The following is a 17,340-nucleotide window of genomic DNA, read 5'->3' as shown; positions in this document are numbered from 1 at the left end:
AGAGAAATAAATTGGGTTGGCAAACTTATACTGGGAAATTGGGAGAGTTGTCAACACTAAATTCTTTTCCACTTTCAGTTGCAAATTACCTGTTACTCATCCATATAATCCAATGTTTTTTCTGTTTTTATCTGAGGAAAAATTCTGTCAACTAAAATTTTAGCATTAATTTGATTTAATGCATGCAATATCTTGACCCCACCTAAAAGAGAAACCGCTTCCAAGTCTAAAATGTCTTTTCTAGACACACAAAATCTTTCTGTTTGGCATGATTATAATTAAAAGCAGCAGTATTGTTTAAATTGAACTTTTACTAACCAGATCCAATTATAAATAAGTATAGGATACTTTCCATTGGCAAAGGTGGATTTTAGATTTCTCTCCCAATTACAAAACTGGTTAGGAGTAGTTCAGTTATATTTTCTTTATTAAAGAATATATTCAAGAAAAGGGTTGAAAAAGATTTTTTACATTTCAAATTGTACATGTAACCGAAATCAAACATATAGCTTCTGAACAATAAAGTTATAGATAAAATATTTTTTTCATTCTTCGGTTAATTAAACACTGAAATGAAAAAATTTTTTAAACTGCTTTAGTGGTCACTTTGCTTAATATATGATTCTTTAATCAGTATCAAAACTAACTGTGTAGGTATAATCTTGCTTTAGTTAGAAGATGGACAAAGATAATTAATAGTAAATTGTATTTTTAAATATATACACAACTACCAGTACTGAAATTTGAATGGGGACAACTTATGCGAAAGATAAATTCATGAAAACTAAGTCTCCCTCACTTGGGAATGAACCCATGTTTCATTCAATAACACTACTTGGAAAATAATTACAAAAATTGAAAGATTAAAAAATTATATTCGAAACCATTTATACATTTTCTGATTTATTTTATTACAAAAACCTTAGTTATCATATACCACAGCAAGAAAAATTAATCCTTTTCTGCAATAGCCGTTAAATGTTGCTCAATTTCTGATTCAGTCAGTTTCCTGAAAAATAAAAGTTTTATTGTTACTTAATTCATATTTAACTTTTACAAATATATAGCATTTACAGTAGTTAAAAATTTATATTAAAAGTTTCAGAAGTATGAAAACATGGGTAAAACAAATGGTTATGAAAACTGCATCCTGCCAATTAAATTTTATTAAACAAACAAAGAACAAATTTTTAAATACCTAAATCTTGGCCGATTTTTAGATACAACACCAACTTCTATCTCAGATGGCTTAAAATCAGCAGATAAAACAGTGGACAAAGCAGATATAGCAAGCTGAAAGGAAAAAAAAATCATATTTCAAATCTACTGAAGAAAAGCTGGCAAATTTGTATTTTTTAACTTCTAACTGAAAAATCATTACAAACAACTTAATTGGTTAGACAGCATAATAAAATTAAAACCTACCTGAATTGCTTCATCATGTTCATACACTAATTTCTTCTTAAATTTTTTCTCTAAATAGCTATTAGCTTCTGTTTGTTTAACGCCTACACTTGCAGCTCGATAGCCACAATAATAGCCTGCTGGATCAGCTTTATACAGTAAAGGTCCTCGTTCTTCATCATAAGCAATCAACATCATGCCTGAGAAAATAAGTTTATAATATATAACAAATAATATAAAAAAGCATCATCAGTAATTTTTTATATTCAATATAAAATAAATCTGATGTGAACAGTTCATGACTTCTTGACAATTTCATGTTTTAAACAGCAACAAGCATTAAGTAAAGTATCACTTTCAGTTGCTCATAAGAAAAGAAACCTAATTTATTGTTCCAATAATTAGAAAGGTCTGTCATATGAAATTTTGGATTATGTTTTATTAGGTGTGAATAAAAACTGTGTGGCCATGAATAAAAACTGGTTTTACTGAATTTATAACAATATAATCAAATGTTTACCCATCTATTTTTTACTTCCTTGTACGAAGTAAAAAGGAAGTATTGTAATCGCGAAACGTTTCAGGCAGCATATTTCAACGAAAATCCATTTTGACCGCTTTCGAATGCAATTTAACGATGTTTTTGCATGATATCCGTACGTAACAACAAAATAAAAGACTCTTTTCCTTCAAAAAAATTATAAAACTGCTTTAAAATGAATTCTGAAGAGAATTTTTCACTGTGTCTGTACGAACGTATGTATCTCGCATAACTCAAAAATGACTAGCCTCAGAATGTTGAAATTTTGTATATAGGACTACTATAACATGTAGACGTGCACCTCGTATTTTGGTTGCAATCGGCTGCACCAAACGTATATACGAGGGCCATCCAGGAAGTAGATTACGTTTCCGTCTGTGTCCGCTAGGGGCGGGGCTAGCACGGCCATCTTGGGGTCAGAGCGTTGCGCAGCTCAGTCTGCATCTAGCCGTGCTAGTGAGAGGTTCGTGCTGTGCTCCGTTCAGATACTGTGACGGTTTGAAATGTCTGCGTTAATTGAAAATCCCGCGAGCTGCGAGGTGCGCTCAGTAATAAGGTTTCTGACTGCAAAAAACTGTAAACCGATAGAAATCTATCGGCAGCTTCGTGAAGTGTATGGGGACAACATTATCACTGAAGGTGGAGTGCGTCAGTGGGTCATAAGATTTCAAAATGGCCGAACCAATGTTCACGACGAAGATCGAAGTGGGAGACCCAGCATAGTGACCGCCGAACTTCTCGAAAAAGTCGATGATAAAGTCTGTGAAAATCGAAATTTCACAATAACGGAACTTTCTTTGAGTTTTCCACAAATTTCGCGAAGTTTGTTGCACGAAATCATCAGCGAAAAGCTTGGTTACCACAAGTTTTGTGCAAGATGGATTCCAAAAATCTTGACAGAGGACCACAAAAATCAGCGAATGGCTGCAGGCGTTGAACTTTTTGGACGCTTACCATAAGGATGGTGACTCTTTACTCGATCGCATCGTTACTGGTGACGAAACATGGGTGAAACATGTGAACTGTGAAACGAAATTGCAATCAATGCAGTGGGGGCACACAAGTTCTCCCCAAAAACCCAAGAAATGCATGCAAACAATGTCGGCAAGGAAGATGATGGCGACTGTTTTTTGGGACAGAAAAGGTGTAATTTTGGTGGACTTCCTGGAAAGAGGCACTACAATAAACTCTCAAAGGTATTGCCAAACTCTCTAAAAACTCAGAAGAGCAATTCAAAACAAGCGCAGAGGAATGTTGAGCTCTAAGATCTTGTTGATTCACGGCAACGCCCGGCCCCACACGGCAAATGTCACTCGTAAAGTTCTTGAATCTTTTAAGTGGGAGTTGTTTCCTCATCCGCCGTACAGTCCCGACCTGGCACCGAGCGACTTCCACCTATTCCCAGCAATGAAGAAGTGGCTGGCTATGCAGCGTTTTGATGACGACGCACAGCTGCAAGAAGAGGTAACGAAGTGGTTGAAGGCGCAGGCGGCCGAATTTTTCGACGAAGGAATTTCCAAGCTCGTACATCGCTACGATAAATGCCTTAATTTGTATGGTGACTATGTAGAAAAGTAGTATTTGAGTGTGGCTTTCATCTGTATATAATCAAATTTGTTTCCTATACTTTGTTTATTTTTTTATTCCAAAACGTAATCTACTTTCTGGATAGCCCTCGTATTTATATATATCTCCACTCTGTTACCGGCCTCAGTGAGATCTCAGTTTCTTTACTCTTATATGTTTGTAAATTGTACATTTTTTGCTTTAAAAATGATTGAATTATGTTGTTCTTGTCTTCCAGTTAAGGTTTTTATGCCTTTAGTAAATCTGTATGCAATATTTTTAGAATTATCAACAATTTTAAAGTTGTTTAAGTGCCACTAAGCCTAATACTTTTTTTGATGGCGGCCATTGCTTGTTTACATTTGAAACAGCAGAGTAGTGGATTTGTTGCCAATCTAGAGAAACGTAGCTTCGCAACAACAAAGATAACACCTTCACTTATTATCGCAAATTAAATCATGCTTAATCTTTTCTGGAATTTTTTCAAGTAAATAAGTGTTTAAGATTTACTTAATTTTTAATAATTAGTAATTTTTAATACAGATATTTTGAGTTTTTATGTATTTTTGCCTTGTCGCGAAGTGAGAACTGAATTAATTGAATGATCAATACTCAATCGTTTGTGAAAAACTGTCTTTTTTGTTTTGTTTGCTTAATTTCTATTATACATCGTTCTAGCTTTATTATAGTATTTGAATAGAACATGTGGCAACGATTAGATAATTCTCTAAATGATATAAATTTTCTGCATTCTGAGTTATAATATGAATGAAATATAATACTGTTAAGTGAACCTAGCGCCAGAGTATCACTATGTTAAACAAATAGAGTGAATTTTAAAGAATGCATTTATTCTATTGTGGTTTATGTGCTGTCGGCGAAGTAGATTTAATTAAATCCAATAAATTTAAACGAAATGCAAGAAAAAATGCGTATAATTTAATATTCCGTACAAGGAAGTCATGTGGTGTACACATCAGATTTTTTAAATTAAAGATTGTATTATATTGGAGCAACTGAATGTGATGTATAATTTATTTGTTTTTTAATATAAAAAAAATTACTGAATGTGACGTATAATTTATTTGTTTTTTAATATAAAAAAAATTACTGAATGTGACGTATAATTTGTTTTTTAATATAAAAAAATTAAGTGTTTGAAATGTTTAAAACAAATACAGTAGAATCCCAATTATGCTAATGTGAAGTGGGGCTAATTCAGATAACATGGAAGAAGCTGTACAGTACACATAACATAGCCCATATTATAAAAATAAAATTTTTTAAAAAATTAGGAATCATGATGAGATTATTATAATTTCTATTTAGATGGACGGTAATAAATTTTTAAATAATTCAGTTCAAGAGAAAACAGATTCTAAAGAACAACTCTAAGAAAGCATATTACATGCGAGAGTAAAAAGGTGCCATTATTTGTTTAACAGGGTGACATGATTTAGCATGAGGTGAAAAACAGAAAATAGTTTAATAAAATAAACTATACATATATATTATAAAATAAACTATACACACATGGTTTTTCGTAAACCAGTATGGCTGGAATCAAACTGCAGGTGATGAGAATATCAAGAAAAGGACTATTTTTGCTCTCAAAGAAAATGGACTTGCATCTGATTGCTCTAGACATCAATCGAGTTTTACTCAAACTCTACACCAAACATAGGTTGCTTTTTTTTGCCTGTTTTAAATAATGTCAATTGCATCAGTGCTAAGACACCTCAAAACATTTTATAAATAAATAATTATTACCATTTTTCTTCTTGCACTCATTCAAAATGAACAGAAAAGCAATTTTTAATCCATCCATAATTACAAAATTGGCAGTTTTGTAATTATCAATATGTTAGTTTTGTTGGAGATCAAGAATATCTAAGTTCTAATTAAAGTACAAATAATAGGTTCTAACTAAAAAAATTCTCATTCAAAAGAAGCCAATTTTTTATGAAACATAATTTCTTCTGAATAAATAACTTCTGATAAAACATACGTTGAAATTAATTTTCAACTTTCAATCCAAAGATCTAAAACTCAAATTAGCACCTACAGTAAATACAAAAGTTTTCTTCAAAGGGATTTTTTTAGTAATAGGAAATCAAAAACTCTTTTAGTTATTTATAACAATTACCTGCTTTTATTTTACGCAATACACTGCAAAATACACAAACCAGTTACGATAATGAAATTTAATATCTGAAACAGTCTTAACAAAAATTTTTTTCATGAATTAAAATTCTCTAGACATGAGATTTATCACAACACAAAACTTTTCACTAAATGAAAATCCAGTTTTTTCTAAAATACTAAATTGTCTATTCTAATGACAAAATTGCTGAAATAACCCTATTCATATAAAAATTCTTTTAACTTTGAAAAATACTTACTGCATCCCAAAGGTCTCATTTCTGCATTCTGAGTATAAATTTGAGATATATCTGCAATTCTCTTGCACAGCATATCAACAGGTATCGAGTATCCGAAACGATACCTCCAATTGGCTGCTTCATATCTAGCTCTCTGAATCTGAGAATGCCCATCAGCTACACAGATATATAAATTTTAAAAACTTCAGATCACATTATTTAGAGAATAAAAAAACAAGTATTTTATGTTTAAATTGGAATACTGATTTTACTACATTTTATTAATTTACTGATAAAAAAAGTACAATATAAACAGATACTGATTTTAAAGATATCAAAAATTTTCTTATTTATGTCTGACAGGAGAGAAAAACCTATATTTCAGCTTAAAATACTATAAAATTAAATAGCTTACTTAAGCTATTTAATTATACAGTATTTTAGTGGACTCAAACTCTTGGCCCCTGAAGCAATTTTATGGAGCCCACAAATACATTTAAATTGTATATTTGTGGCAAATATGGTGTTTATAGGTTTTGAGACAAAGATATGGGGTCAGCTTATGTGCACAACTGCTACTGAAGGGAAAAGGAATGAACAGTTTAAGGTTTTATCCAGTATGTCTGCATGCCAGGCTACATGACTAGAGTAACGCAGGAGAATTACCCAAACTGATAAAGGTCAATAAATTTAGTTTGCCAGCTAACAGTTAGCAAATTAAATTTACTGACTGTACTGTTTGAAATAAATGTTAGTCTAAAATTTAATACTTAGCCACCAATGCATATGAATTATAAGTATGATCAAGAGGAATTCTTTGCAGGTACCAACTTTCAGACTTCAGATAGGAAATAAATATAAATTTGTATTTTTTTCCTTTGTGTCATTATTGTTATATATGTTTTGATAAATAATCTATAGGTGAAATTCAAAATTTGTTTTATTTTACTTTTATATTTTTGTTTCATTGTAAATGTTTAAATTTTGTTAAAAAAAAATATCGCAGGCCATCAGCTGCTTTCAGATTGTGTACTTGGACCGCCTGCAATTCGAATTTGAGAACACTGGCTTAAGACAAAAGTTTTAAAGGTTAACTTGAAATTTAATAAAAAGACGAAAAGTAAAAAAAAAAAAAAAATCCTGTTTAAGCTATTTACAAATCTTAAATATGGACACGTGTTGTTATACTTTGTAGATAAATACAATGGTACCTTGGTGTATGTCATTAATCTGTTTCCAATCCTTGGATGCCTATTAAACAAACTTTTCCAACAAGCAATAAAATGAAAATAAATAATCAGTTCTTAAAAAAAAAAAAAAAAAATCCTACAGCTATTATAATTTAATACTAAAATACAAATGCAGTGGATGAAACATATACTGTACATAAATGAAACTGCACACAATATTGTACATGAATGTTTTTCTGCTATATATATCAAAAGCAACTTTTCGCTCTAGCATCTCTGATCTTTGTTAGGCAAACAATTTCATCTGCTTCACAATGCTAGCTGATTTAATAGCGTCTTTGTTTTTCACAATAATAAATATCTTAGTACTCATAGCATATGATGTGCATTAGTCAAGGCCTGGATACGCATAGCATCTTGACACTTTTCAACTCTGTGGTGATCCTAACAATTTTCTTTGTGATTTGACTCTTCTCATTAATTTTCCTAAAACTCTTGTTAATATATTTTCAAAGAGAAAAAAATACACAAAATGTAAGTTATAGTATGGGTCGTTCGCTGAATAGTATGAACAGTAGCAACTGGCGCATATGAGCAGTTGTTGCATTGTCGTGGAAGAGAAACAAGTGCAGTCCTCTTAGTCGTGACCCACCCAGTTGCAGTCATATTCCAAACAAAAATTTTCATGTACGAAAAGGACTTATACTGAGGTACCATTTAGTTATTTTTAAACACTCTTAATAAGTAAATTTAAATTTACTTTATGATGCATGATATGATTCCTAAAATCCTATAATGACAAACATTTTCAAAACAAAAACAGGAGAAAAAAAGAGAAGATAAATCATAATTTATTCAATATAATTAGCATGCTTCAGAAAATTAATCATACAAAACTTATCCTATTCTCATCAAAAGATTAATCTCACCAACAAGACCAGTCATAACAGCTCCAATATTTTCAGTTAAAGTGTAGATATGTGATACTGATGATGGATCCAAAAGCTTATCCTTTACAGAAAAGAAAAAATAATAAAATTGTATTACTTTGCTTATTAATTATATAAAAACATCTTACATATACGATGTTTTACAATTTTAAAGCTAATTAATATGAATTTCTCCTAAAAATGATAAATTTATGTTATCTTTCTTATTTTAAATACTAATTCAACACTTATAAAATTATTATACGTAACAATATTACGATTTACATCAGAAATTCTTAGTTTATTAACTTCAAAATTGTCTAGATGTCAAATTGTTCATGAACAAATTTTAGATTTGGTAAGAAAAATGGAAAACTAAAAATTTGATACATTTATGGAAAATATAATTCACATATCAGAGAAGAAATCAAAACATATATAGATACTCCATTGTTAATATGCCTTTGATAATACAGTCAAAAGTCTTTAATCCGGACCTCAAAGCTACAAACTTTCTGCACATGCGCATATTATGTTTACACATGCGCGTTTAATGTATAACAGACTGTATAAGCTAGGCTAAAATTATCTTTACTGATTCTAAGGCATTTCAGTTAATGTTGCAGATTGTGCTGTTCCTTAATCTTCTAATTGGATGCGGCTTATTATTTTTTGTAGACTGTTAGAGAAATTTTATAAAAATTAAGCTTGAACTTTCGATTATGTCAAAAAGAGTTTCCAATTCTGGAGCTGCCAAAGGATCTACAAAGCGAAAGCATGTTTCAATGTCCATCAAACAAAAAGTAGAATTGCTCCAAAAAATGGATAAAGGCATATCCTTTGATTCTCTAATCATTCTGAAATATGTTTATCAATTTCATGCTGCTCTGCAAGATGAGGGGGGGGCAACGCGGTGCACGCAATGAACTGGAAGTTGATCTGTCAGCACTATCCTTATCTTCAGGGCAGATGTTTTTATTTTATTTGGCTTATAATTCCTTACTAAATGTAGTATTTCATCTTGATGTACTCCGTCTTTGACATGATTTAAATCAAATTCCTCGTCATTATAAATATCACGAATACACATCAAATAGGTTTAGAGTAGACTTTAAGGTACCCCTCGTATTATGGCAAAGTTGTTGTTTGATTTATCTACAAGTTGTTGTTTCATTTATGGTAGCTGAATAGGCCCTTGAAACCGAATAGTACCGTAATTTATTGTATTTTAAAACTAAATGTGCTAAAATGGAAATAAACAAAAATTAACTAAATTGTGAGTGAAATTCTGAAGTGGGGATCAACTTATACACAGTATATTATTTTAGTATGTATCATCTAAAGAAGGAACACCTCTATTTACGGGATAAAATGTCAGGTCTTGTGAGTATCTCTTATGAGGGAGAACTACTGAATATACAGGTACAATCTATTACCCACTTCTATATGTATTTGTCTGCTAAATGCACACATAAATACACTCTTAAGGCAGAGGCAACAGAACATATGCTGGTACTGGTATTAGTTTCCATGGCATTCAACACTTTCTTCCATAACTACCGAAAGTGTCGACTGTGACCTGCCCTCACTAGTCTTGTTACTTTCTAATGACCAGTACTCGTACAAATTTCAATGCACACATACAAACACAATGTGGTGCAGTTGACATCTATATGGGTAGCATTCTCGCTAAATTTCAGTGGCTCGTCCACTGCCCTCAGCTATTCCATACATTAAGGGCATTACCCATTATATGCTGGCTACCATTTGAACAGGGAAATCCTAACTATCCCCTCCAATGCTCTAGTGCAGAGCAACCCCTAAGAGCATAAGAGTTTCTGGTCACGGGCTGCTAATTCTCAATCCTTATGAGGTGTATTATATCGCATATTCTTGCCAGATTTGTTTTAGACACCCTGTATACGTCACACTCTACAAAGTTATGTTTTTTCAACACCAAAGATGCTATTAAACTTGATCCTCACTTTTGAATCTTTTTTTTTTTTTTTTCCAAATAAAAAGATGCTGTCACCAAATGTTATCACCATGTATTATTTTTAGAGAAATAATATACTGAAAATTAAGAAAAATGTATGGCAACAGAAATAAAAGGATGTTGTCACCAAATGCTATCGCCACATATTATTTTAAAAGAAATACTATAGTGAATATAAAAAAAAATCAATGGCGATTTTTTAGACTACTAATTGGAATTCTAAAAATACATTGTTTTTAAATATTTTGTGATTTTGCTTTGCTGTTGAATTTCATGTGATGTAAGAAACAGGGTCACCACTCGCACAGAAGAATAAAATTCCCTGGCTTTTCCAGGTGTGTTTTATGAGAATTTCAGTTTATGAATAGTGCATGCTGGCAGTGCTGAGAGGTAAATTAATTATGGTACCACATGAATGCACCATATGACTTATAATATATATATATAAACTTCAAAGCATTACTATTATGGTACCACATGAATGCAATATATAAACTTCAAAGCATAACTATTATAACTATAATAGGAGTTGTTTCCTCCACTGAAGACAGAGATTAGAATCTGCCCAATCTGGAATAAAAAATGTCTTTTTTTCTTTCAGACATTTTGCAGCTAAACGAAAGAATAAAGTCTATTTAATGATATTTTTATATAAATTTAGGTATTTTCAGATTTATTTAGTTGCATACATAAGCAAAAAATATATGCATTAAATTTCGTGATAGCGTGCCATCATACTGTTAAAATTAGTTTCAGGCATATATATGCCAGAGAAAATTGCTTGAAATCTGAAAATATTTAAAGTGAATTGCAATAATAATTGATATTTTGGTGAATACAGTCAAAAGTCGTTAATCCGGACTCGTCGGGACTTCAACGATTCCGGATTATCGATTTTTTCGGATTATAGATCATCAGTTTAAATCTGGTAAGATGGCATGCAGAAATTATAAAATTAAAAATATGAAACCGTAATTTATGAAATAAACAGCAATTATGATCTACAAGGTATCAAAATTTACAAAAAAAAAAAGCTTAATATTTATTTGTTTACTTTATTAAACATTACTTTCAATGTAAGTTGTTTAAGTTGCTTCGTTTTTTATGTGATAATACATTCTCTTTAATTCTATAAACAGACATAATTTCTTGTTCAGTTACAAAGTTCCGCTTCCTATAATTGCTGTGTCTACCAACTAATTTGTCAATCGAAATTTTTTCGTTTTCAATAACCTCTGTCACTTTTTTCGCTATCGGAAGCAAATTATAATGACGAGGAATTTGATTTAAATCATATCAAAGATGAAGTACATCGAGATGAAATACTACATTTAATAAGGAATTATAAGCCAAATAAAATAAAAACATCTGCCCTGAAGATAAGGATAGTGCTGACAGATCAACTTCCAATTCTTTGCGTGCTGCAGTGTTAAAGATAAACAAAGGATATACCTTTATCCACTTTTTGCAGCATTTCCACTTTTTGTTTAATGAACTTCGAAATATACTTTTGCTTTGTAGATCCTTTACATATTAATAAATATATATCAGAAATTCTATTTGACATAATCGAAAGTTCAAGCTTACTTTTATAAAATTGCTCTAACAGTCCGCAAAAAATAATAAGCCGGATCCAATTCGAAGATTAAGGAACAATGCAATCTGCAACATTAACCGAATTAGATAATTTTAGCTTAGCTTACACCGTCCATTATACATTAAACGCGCACTCGTAAACGTATTTTGCGCACGCGCACAAGCATATTCGCAGCCGTAAAGGTACGTCAACGCGACGCATGCGCAGAAAGTTTGTAGCTTTGAGGTCCGGATTATGGGTGTCCGAATTAACGACTTTTGACTGTATAGTTATATTAAATGGTTAGCCTTAGATGACCGATTAGTCAAATACCGAAAATCTGCTGACCTGAAATCTGCGTTGCCTCTCAGAATATATACATTCAGTTTATAGGTTCGGGAAACCGCAACATTGAGTACGAAATATCGAAGAAAAAAATACTTACTCAATAATGAAGTCATAATTACCGAATAATCATGAGTCAAAACGGAAATACCAAATTATTGCTATAAAAAAATTTTTAAAAATAAGATAAAATAAATAAGTTTTTTTCCCTCTAATCTGCATCGAGGTAAAAAAGCAGACGATTCACTCAACTCTTTGTTCAAGTTCACAATTCACGTTGTTGTATTTTCTGAGCTTTGTTATTTGATTTCACAAGATTGTTTAGTGCTGCCTTTTTTTTATCCGGATATTTTGTGGAAAAATTAAGAATATTTTTAATTTCAGCCCTTTTTAATACAATGACAGATAAGAAACAAACTCGTGATTTTACAGCTTGCAACGTTGAAAAACGTAAACACGTTGCATTGACGGTAACGCAAAAATCATTTGCAAATTCTGCAAAAGATGGAAGTAGGTGCTACTCCTCGATTTATAGCAGAATGGTATGGAATTCCCACACGATTTTGTATGATATACGGAAAAATAAAGAAAATCTGTTGAAATTTTACAGCAACAGTGATTCTAACACCGGAAATCTTTGAATGAGGCGAAATCGACAAACCTCGATGCTGTGTATATATAATACAATGAATAATATATCAATTTATGTATGTAATAATAATTTAATGCATATAATAAATTATTGCAATAATGTATATAATAATTTAAGTAAATGTATCTAATACAGCTTATTCATTTTGCACTTTTACTCCGAATATTATGCTTTATCTTTTTTGTCCTGAAATCCGCACAACCTCTGGTCCCAAGCTTTGCGGATTTCTGGAATTCTACTGTACTATTTTCTTATTTTACCACAAAATAACAAATAAGGTATTTAAAGATTCGACTAAAGTGCAGAATCGCCCACTTCTTTATTTGGCGTTTGTTTGGAGCTTTTTACAAGAGTAAGAAGAATTAGATTTTTGTCAATTTTCTTCGACTTTTTAAGTGAAAATAGGTCGATGTGTACATGAATAAAGTCAAGAGAGTGCGCAATTCCATTTTTGAGCAATTCTGGAATGTTTTTTAAAGTGAAAATAGGTTGATGTGCACATGGATACCGAGTTAGTGTAATTCTTAAGAACGTGACAAGCAGTGGGCGATTCTGCACTTTCCTCAAAGATTCCGTGGTAAAATACTAGAATACAGTATGGCCTTGACAAGATTTTGAAAATTGTTGCCTACATCAAAATAACCTGTTTACTGCTCATCATAATGTCTCCAAATCCCATGTGTACTGTATACTACGATTAAACGGATTTTGCTTTATACTAGAATAGGAAGGTGTTTTCTTTTGTTCAACATGCACTGCGCATGCGAGTCTCAATTATTGAGGTTATTGGAAACTTGCTTTGCCTTAGATGTGATAATTGGCCCTACACCAGCTGCCGAATGACGTTCACGTGATACACAATTCGGCAAGCAAGGCATCACTTCTAACGTTGGCTCAAAATTCATTTTTTTGTTTTGATCACCATATGAAATTACCTGACTTTTACAGATTTTGACTAAAATATTTAAATTCCCTGACTTTTGTGGTCAATTTTTAAATTTCCCGACTTTTCCTGGTTTTACCGGTAGCATGGCAACCCTGAAGGAGGAAAAAATTGATATTTTATAAATAAAGTTAGAAGAAAAAAAATTTTTTATCCTTTTCTAAGAAAACTGAATGTTGATATGATGAACTGAGAAATATTACAGCAACATTTAATTTAACATCAATGGTAACTTATTAAGAATTCTAAACATATATTCCTTTTAAAAATTCTTTAATTTTATCATTTAATGTGGCATAAGTGTGAAGAAAGTAATGTTTAATTAATAAAGATAAAAGACTCCCCCCAAAATGTTGTGTGGGTCTTGTAGAGAAAATTGAACACTGAAATGGTGAACTGAAGAAAGAAAAAAAAAAAAAAAAACTACTGAAAGGTTTCAGATTTTAAACTACGTCCAAAGAGGTGTTTTTTTAACGTTTTGTGTGTTACCTTTATTTATTAAATATCATGTTCTTTGCACTTAAACCATAAAATTCAGTTCAATAGCAATGTCAAAAAATAATTTTAAAATGAGCATATCTTTAGAATTTCCAATACACAGTTCCGCGTGCTGGAGATAAAAAGGCTCTAGTGTAAAATTTGGTGCCCCTTCGATTAGCGACAATTTTTTTAAGAATTTGGCGATGAAACCTCACTTCAGGTTTCCTTGATAGTTTTAACTTTATTTTAGCTTTCTGATTTTATTTAAATGAAAATAGATTGATGTGTACATGCACAATGCCTAGTTTGTGCAATTCTGGGATTTTTTTTTAAGTGAAAACAGATTGATGTGTAAACGGACACGGAGTTTGTGCAATTCTTTGACTTCTTATTTTGGTTTTGTATAGTGGCCGTCTTGAAATTGTGCCTTCTTGGCATCAAAAAAGAATCGTCAAAAAACAAGGGGGCATTCTTAATCATGTAAACAGACTTAAAGAGAAATTGAAATGATAATAAACAAATTATACTTACAGGAACTTTTTTTTGAGTAACTAAAACGGCTACATCCTTTCCTTTTAATCCAATGGATGTCAATCCACCTTGATTAATAGCTTTAAATGCATATTCTAGAGTAAACATAAAAGATGCTCTAATTTTCAAAATTATATATATTTGAAATTATTTTTAACATAAATTTGAAAGAGCTGATTCATGGTTAGTAAAACTGTTTCAAGAGCTTATAAATTTATTATCATATATTATTTGACTAAATACTTTTTTAGCCTACTAGATAATTTTTACCAAGTTCTTGGTTTATTAAAATAAGTTTTCGCTAAAGTGCAGAATCGCCCACTTATCTGTTTGGCGCTTTTTACAAGAGTAAGAATTAGATTTTTGTCAATTTTCTTTGACTTTTTAAGTGAAAATAGGTCGATGTGTACAAGGATAAAGTCAAGGGAGTGCACAATGCCATTTCTGTGCAATTCTGGGATGTTTTTTTAAGTGATAATAGGTCGATGGATACCGAGTATGTGCAATTCTTAAAAACGCGCCAAGCAGTGGGCGATTCTGCACTTTCCCCTAATTTTTTTCTCATATGATAACATCAACAGTGTATTAAAAATATATGTAAAGAGATATTTATTTGTGGTGCACCGTGATACATTTTGAAATAAAAAAGCTACGCATTACACAAATTTTCAAGAACAATAAAGAACGGAACACACTCTAATAATTTAGCAAACTCTGGCAACGAGTTCAAATTTAGAATTAAAAAATAATATTACTAAACATTTACACTAACCAACTTGATAGAGCCGCCCTTCAGGCGAAAATATAGTTATATGACGATCAAAACCGGCACTACTACCTCTCGCCATGACAACACAAAAATGATTCTTCGGATTTTAATGCAGTTCAGTTTAGTTGTACGGCGCTGCTTATGATCATGACGAAATGCGTTGACAGTTCAAGGAGCATTCGTTAAGATCACGGAATATCTTAACGAATCTATTATACTCCGTGGTTAAGATATTAGAATTAACGTCGTCAGTATATTTGGCTGTTTTACAAAACAGCCAAATATACTGATGATACCACTATTATATCACGTTCACACAAACCACACCATGTCATAGAAAATTTACAGTTTGGAATTAGCTTCATAAATCTCTGGTGTAAATCATGGAAATGCAAAATAGACGTCAGCAAGAGTAATATCGTCCTATTTAGAAGGTCTCATAAAAATCAGCCAATTACTATTAACATTACAATAGATAACTCTCCACTTCCAGTTGTCAGTTCAACAAAATATCTAGGAGTCATTCTAGATGAACAATTAACGTTTAAAGATCATGTGGTATATGCCTTAAACAAAGCCAACACCGCCTTCATGTCGATTTACAATTTTATCGGGCGAAAATCAAAATTGAATCCCAATATGAAGAGAACTTTATATCTTACGTTAATTCGGCCAGTATTTTTTTATACAGCTCCATGTAGAGCCACCGCGCCAAAATATTATCGGCGCAAGATCATCGTCTTCTAAAATAAAATCCTTATAAGCATAACAAATTCAGCGTGGTTTGTCAAACATCAACAGAAACATCAGGATTTAAAAATTCCTCGTGTCCAAAATTATTTATTGATGACAGCGCATAACTTCTTCAGAAGTGTACATAATTCAGAACATCATCACATCGAACAACTCGCAAACTATGATCCAAGTGCATCCATTCAAGCGTCCTCGTACTTTGCATATTAAACTTCGCCAAAGCAGGCCAAAAGTGCAATAACCTCGTTTTCTCCCTGCTCATAGTTAATAAATCTCATCAAAGCAACATATAGTAAACTAAAGACTGTGATTTAACTGGCAAAGCTTTAGGACTTTTGTTCTGAATTCTCCAAATCTTTTTGCCTTTCATTTATTATGTATTCAACTTTCAGATAACTTGCAAAGAAATAGACTTTGCCCCAGACAAAGCGGGAACATGACTTTGTTGTACCTTACTTCAACCCATATTATTACTCTCAACGCATTTTTATTATTCTAGAATTAGCGTATTTATACTTGGCAAATAATTTCACAAGAATACTATTTCTTGATATATAATCTACTTCATGTACGTTTATTAAGTTTCAACTTTATTTTGCATTACGCCATCTAGTGGCTAAAAGGTGGAAACATTAAAGCTCGGTATTTACGTTTGACAATGCTACCTAGTTTGTGAAGCGTGTTGTGATCGAAAAGTAATTAAACGTTTTATTTTTTATTGTTGTGGGCATATGTATAACTTAAAAAGAAGTACAGACCACACGTTTTGTTGTGTACACTAGTCTAAATCACGAGCTTGCAAGGAACCTGAGTTATGCTTCTATCGCATTCTTGGTTTGAAAAATATCGAACGAGATAGCAAAACGAAGAGGGTATTCGCGTATTTCGAATTGGAAAGAAAGTTGGACATTATATGAACGTGCGTTCTAAGCATTTAAAAAAAAAGAAAACTCATTACATTTTTTCTCGTAAGAAAAGTTTTCTTTGTCGTGTATCATACATATAAATGTGTATGTGTGTTCTTCGAAAGTAAACATGCATATTTGTGTATTGAAGTACAAATCATTATAGCTCATTAATCTCTTAAATATTATTAATACACATACATATACAATTATGCTTTTATGCATATTTTACCTGCAGAAATTTAAATTGTGTTTCAGTTTATGTTAGCAATGATTTAAATGAAAATTTATAGAATGACACATATAAAAGTAAAAGTTAATTATTTTAACGTTAATGATGAACTTTGAATTTCATATTCTAGTAATGTTGAAATTTCTG

At 31.5% G+C, this 17,340-nt stretch overlaps 1 protein-coding gene across 1 annotated transcript; it reads right to left on the bottom strand.

The window, feature by feature from the left end:
* Window positions 1-855: 855 nt before the first annotated feature.
* LOC118180351 (proteasome subunit alpha type-6-like) lies at window positions 856-15,445 on the bottom strand. Its single transcript, XM_085824954.1, has 7 exons — window positions 15,307-15,445; window positions 14,535-14,629; window positions 8,012-8,093; window positions 5,914-6,069; window positions 1,426-1,604; window positions 1,199-1,293; window positions 856-1,009 (listed from the first exon to the last, which is right to left on the bottom strand). Exons 1-7 carry the CDS (start codon window positions 15,380-15,382, stop codon window positions 952-954), a joined length of 741 nt encoding a protein of 246 aa, XP_085681080.1. The 5' UTR covers window positions 15,383-15,445; the 3' UTR covers window positions 856-951.
* Window positions 15,446-17,340: the final 1,895 nt, after the last annotated feature.

This window comes from Stegodyphus dumicola, chromosome 10 (assembly GCF_044657685.1).
Source record: "Stegodyphus dumicola isolate Sdum_Otavi_A_Nest chromosome 10, ASM4465768v1".
Taxonomy (NCBI): Eukaryota; Metazoa; Arthropoda; class Arachnida; order Araneae; family Eresidae; genus Stegodyphus; species Stegodyphus dumicola.
The sequence above is the reverse complement of the archived record's forward strand: the minus strand, read 5'-3'. Positions and strand labels throughout refer to the sequence as shown.

Bases quoted from the DNA above. Each gene is read 5' to 3' on its own strand.
- LOC118180351 (XM_085824954.1), bottom strand. From the start codon at position 15,382: ATGGCGAGAGGTAGTAGTGCCGGTTTTGATCGTCATATAACTATATTT. The intron at 14,630-15,306 runs GTTAGTGTAAAT...TGTTTACTCTAG, and splicing joins AGGGCGGCTCTATCAAGTTG to AATATGCATTTAAAGCTATT. The intron at 1,605-5,913 runs GTAAGTATTTTT...TTATTTTCTCAG, and splicing joins AATGAGACCTTTGGGATGCA to GCATGATGTTGATTGCTTAT.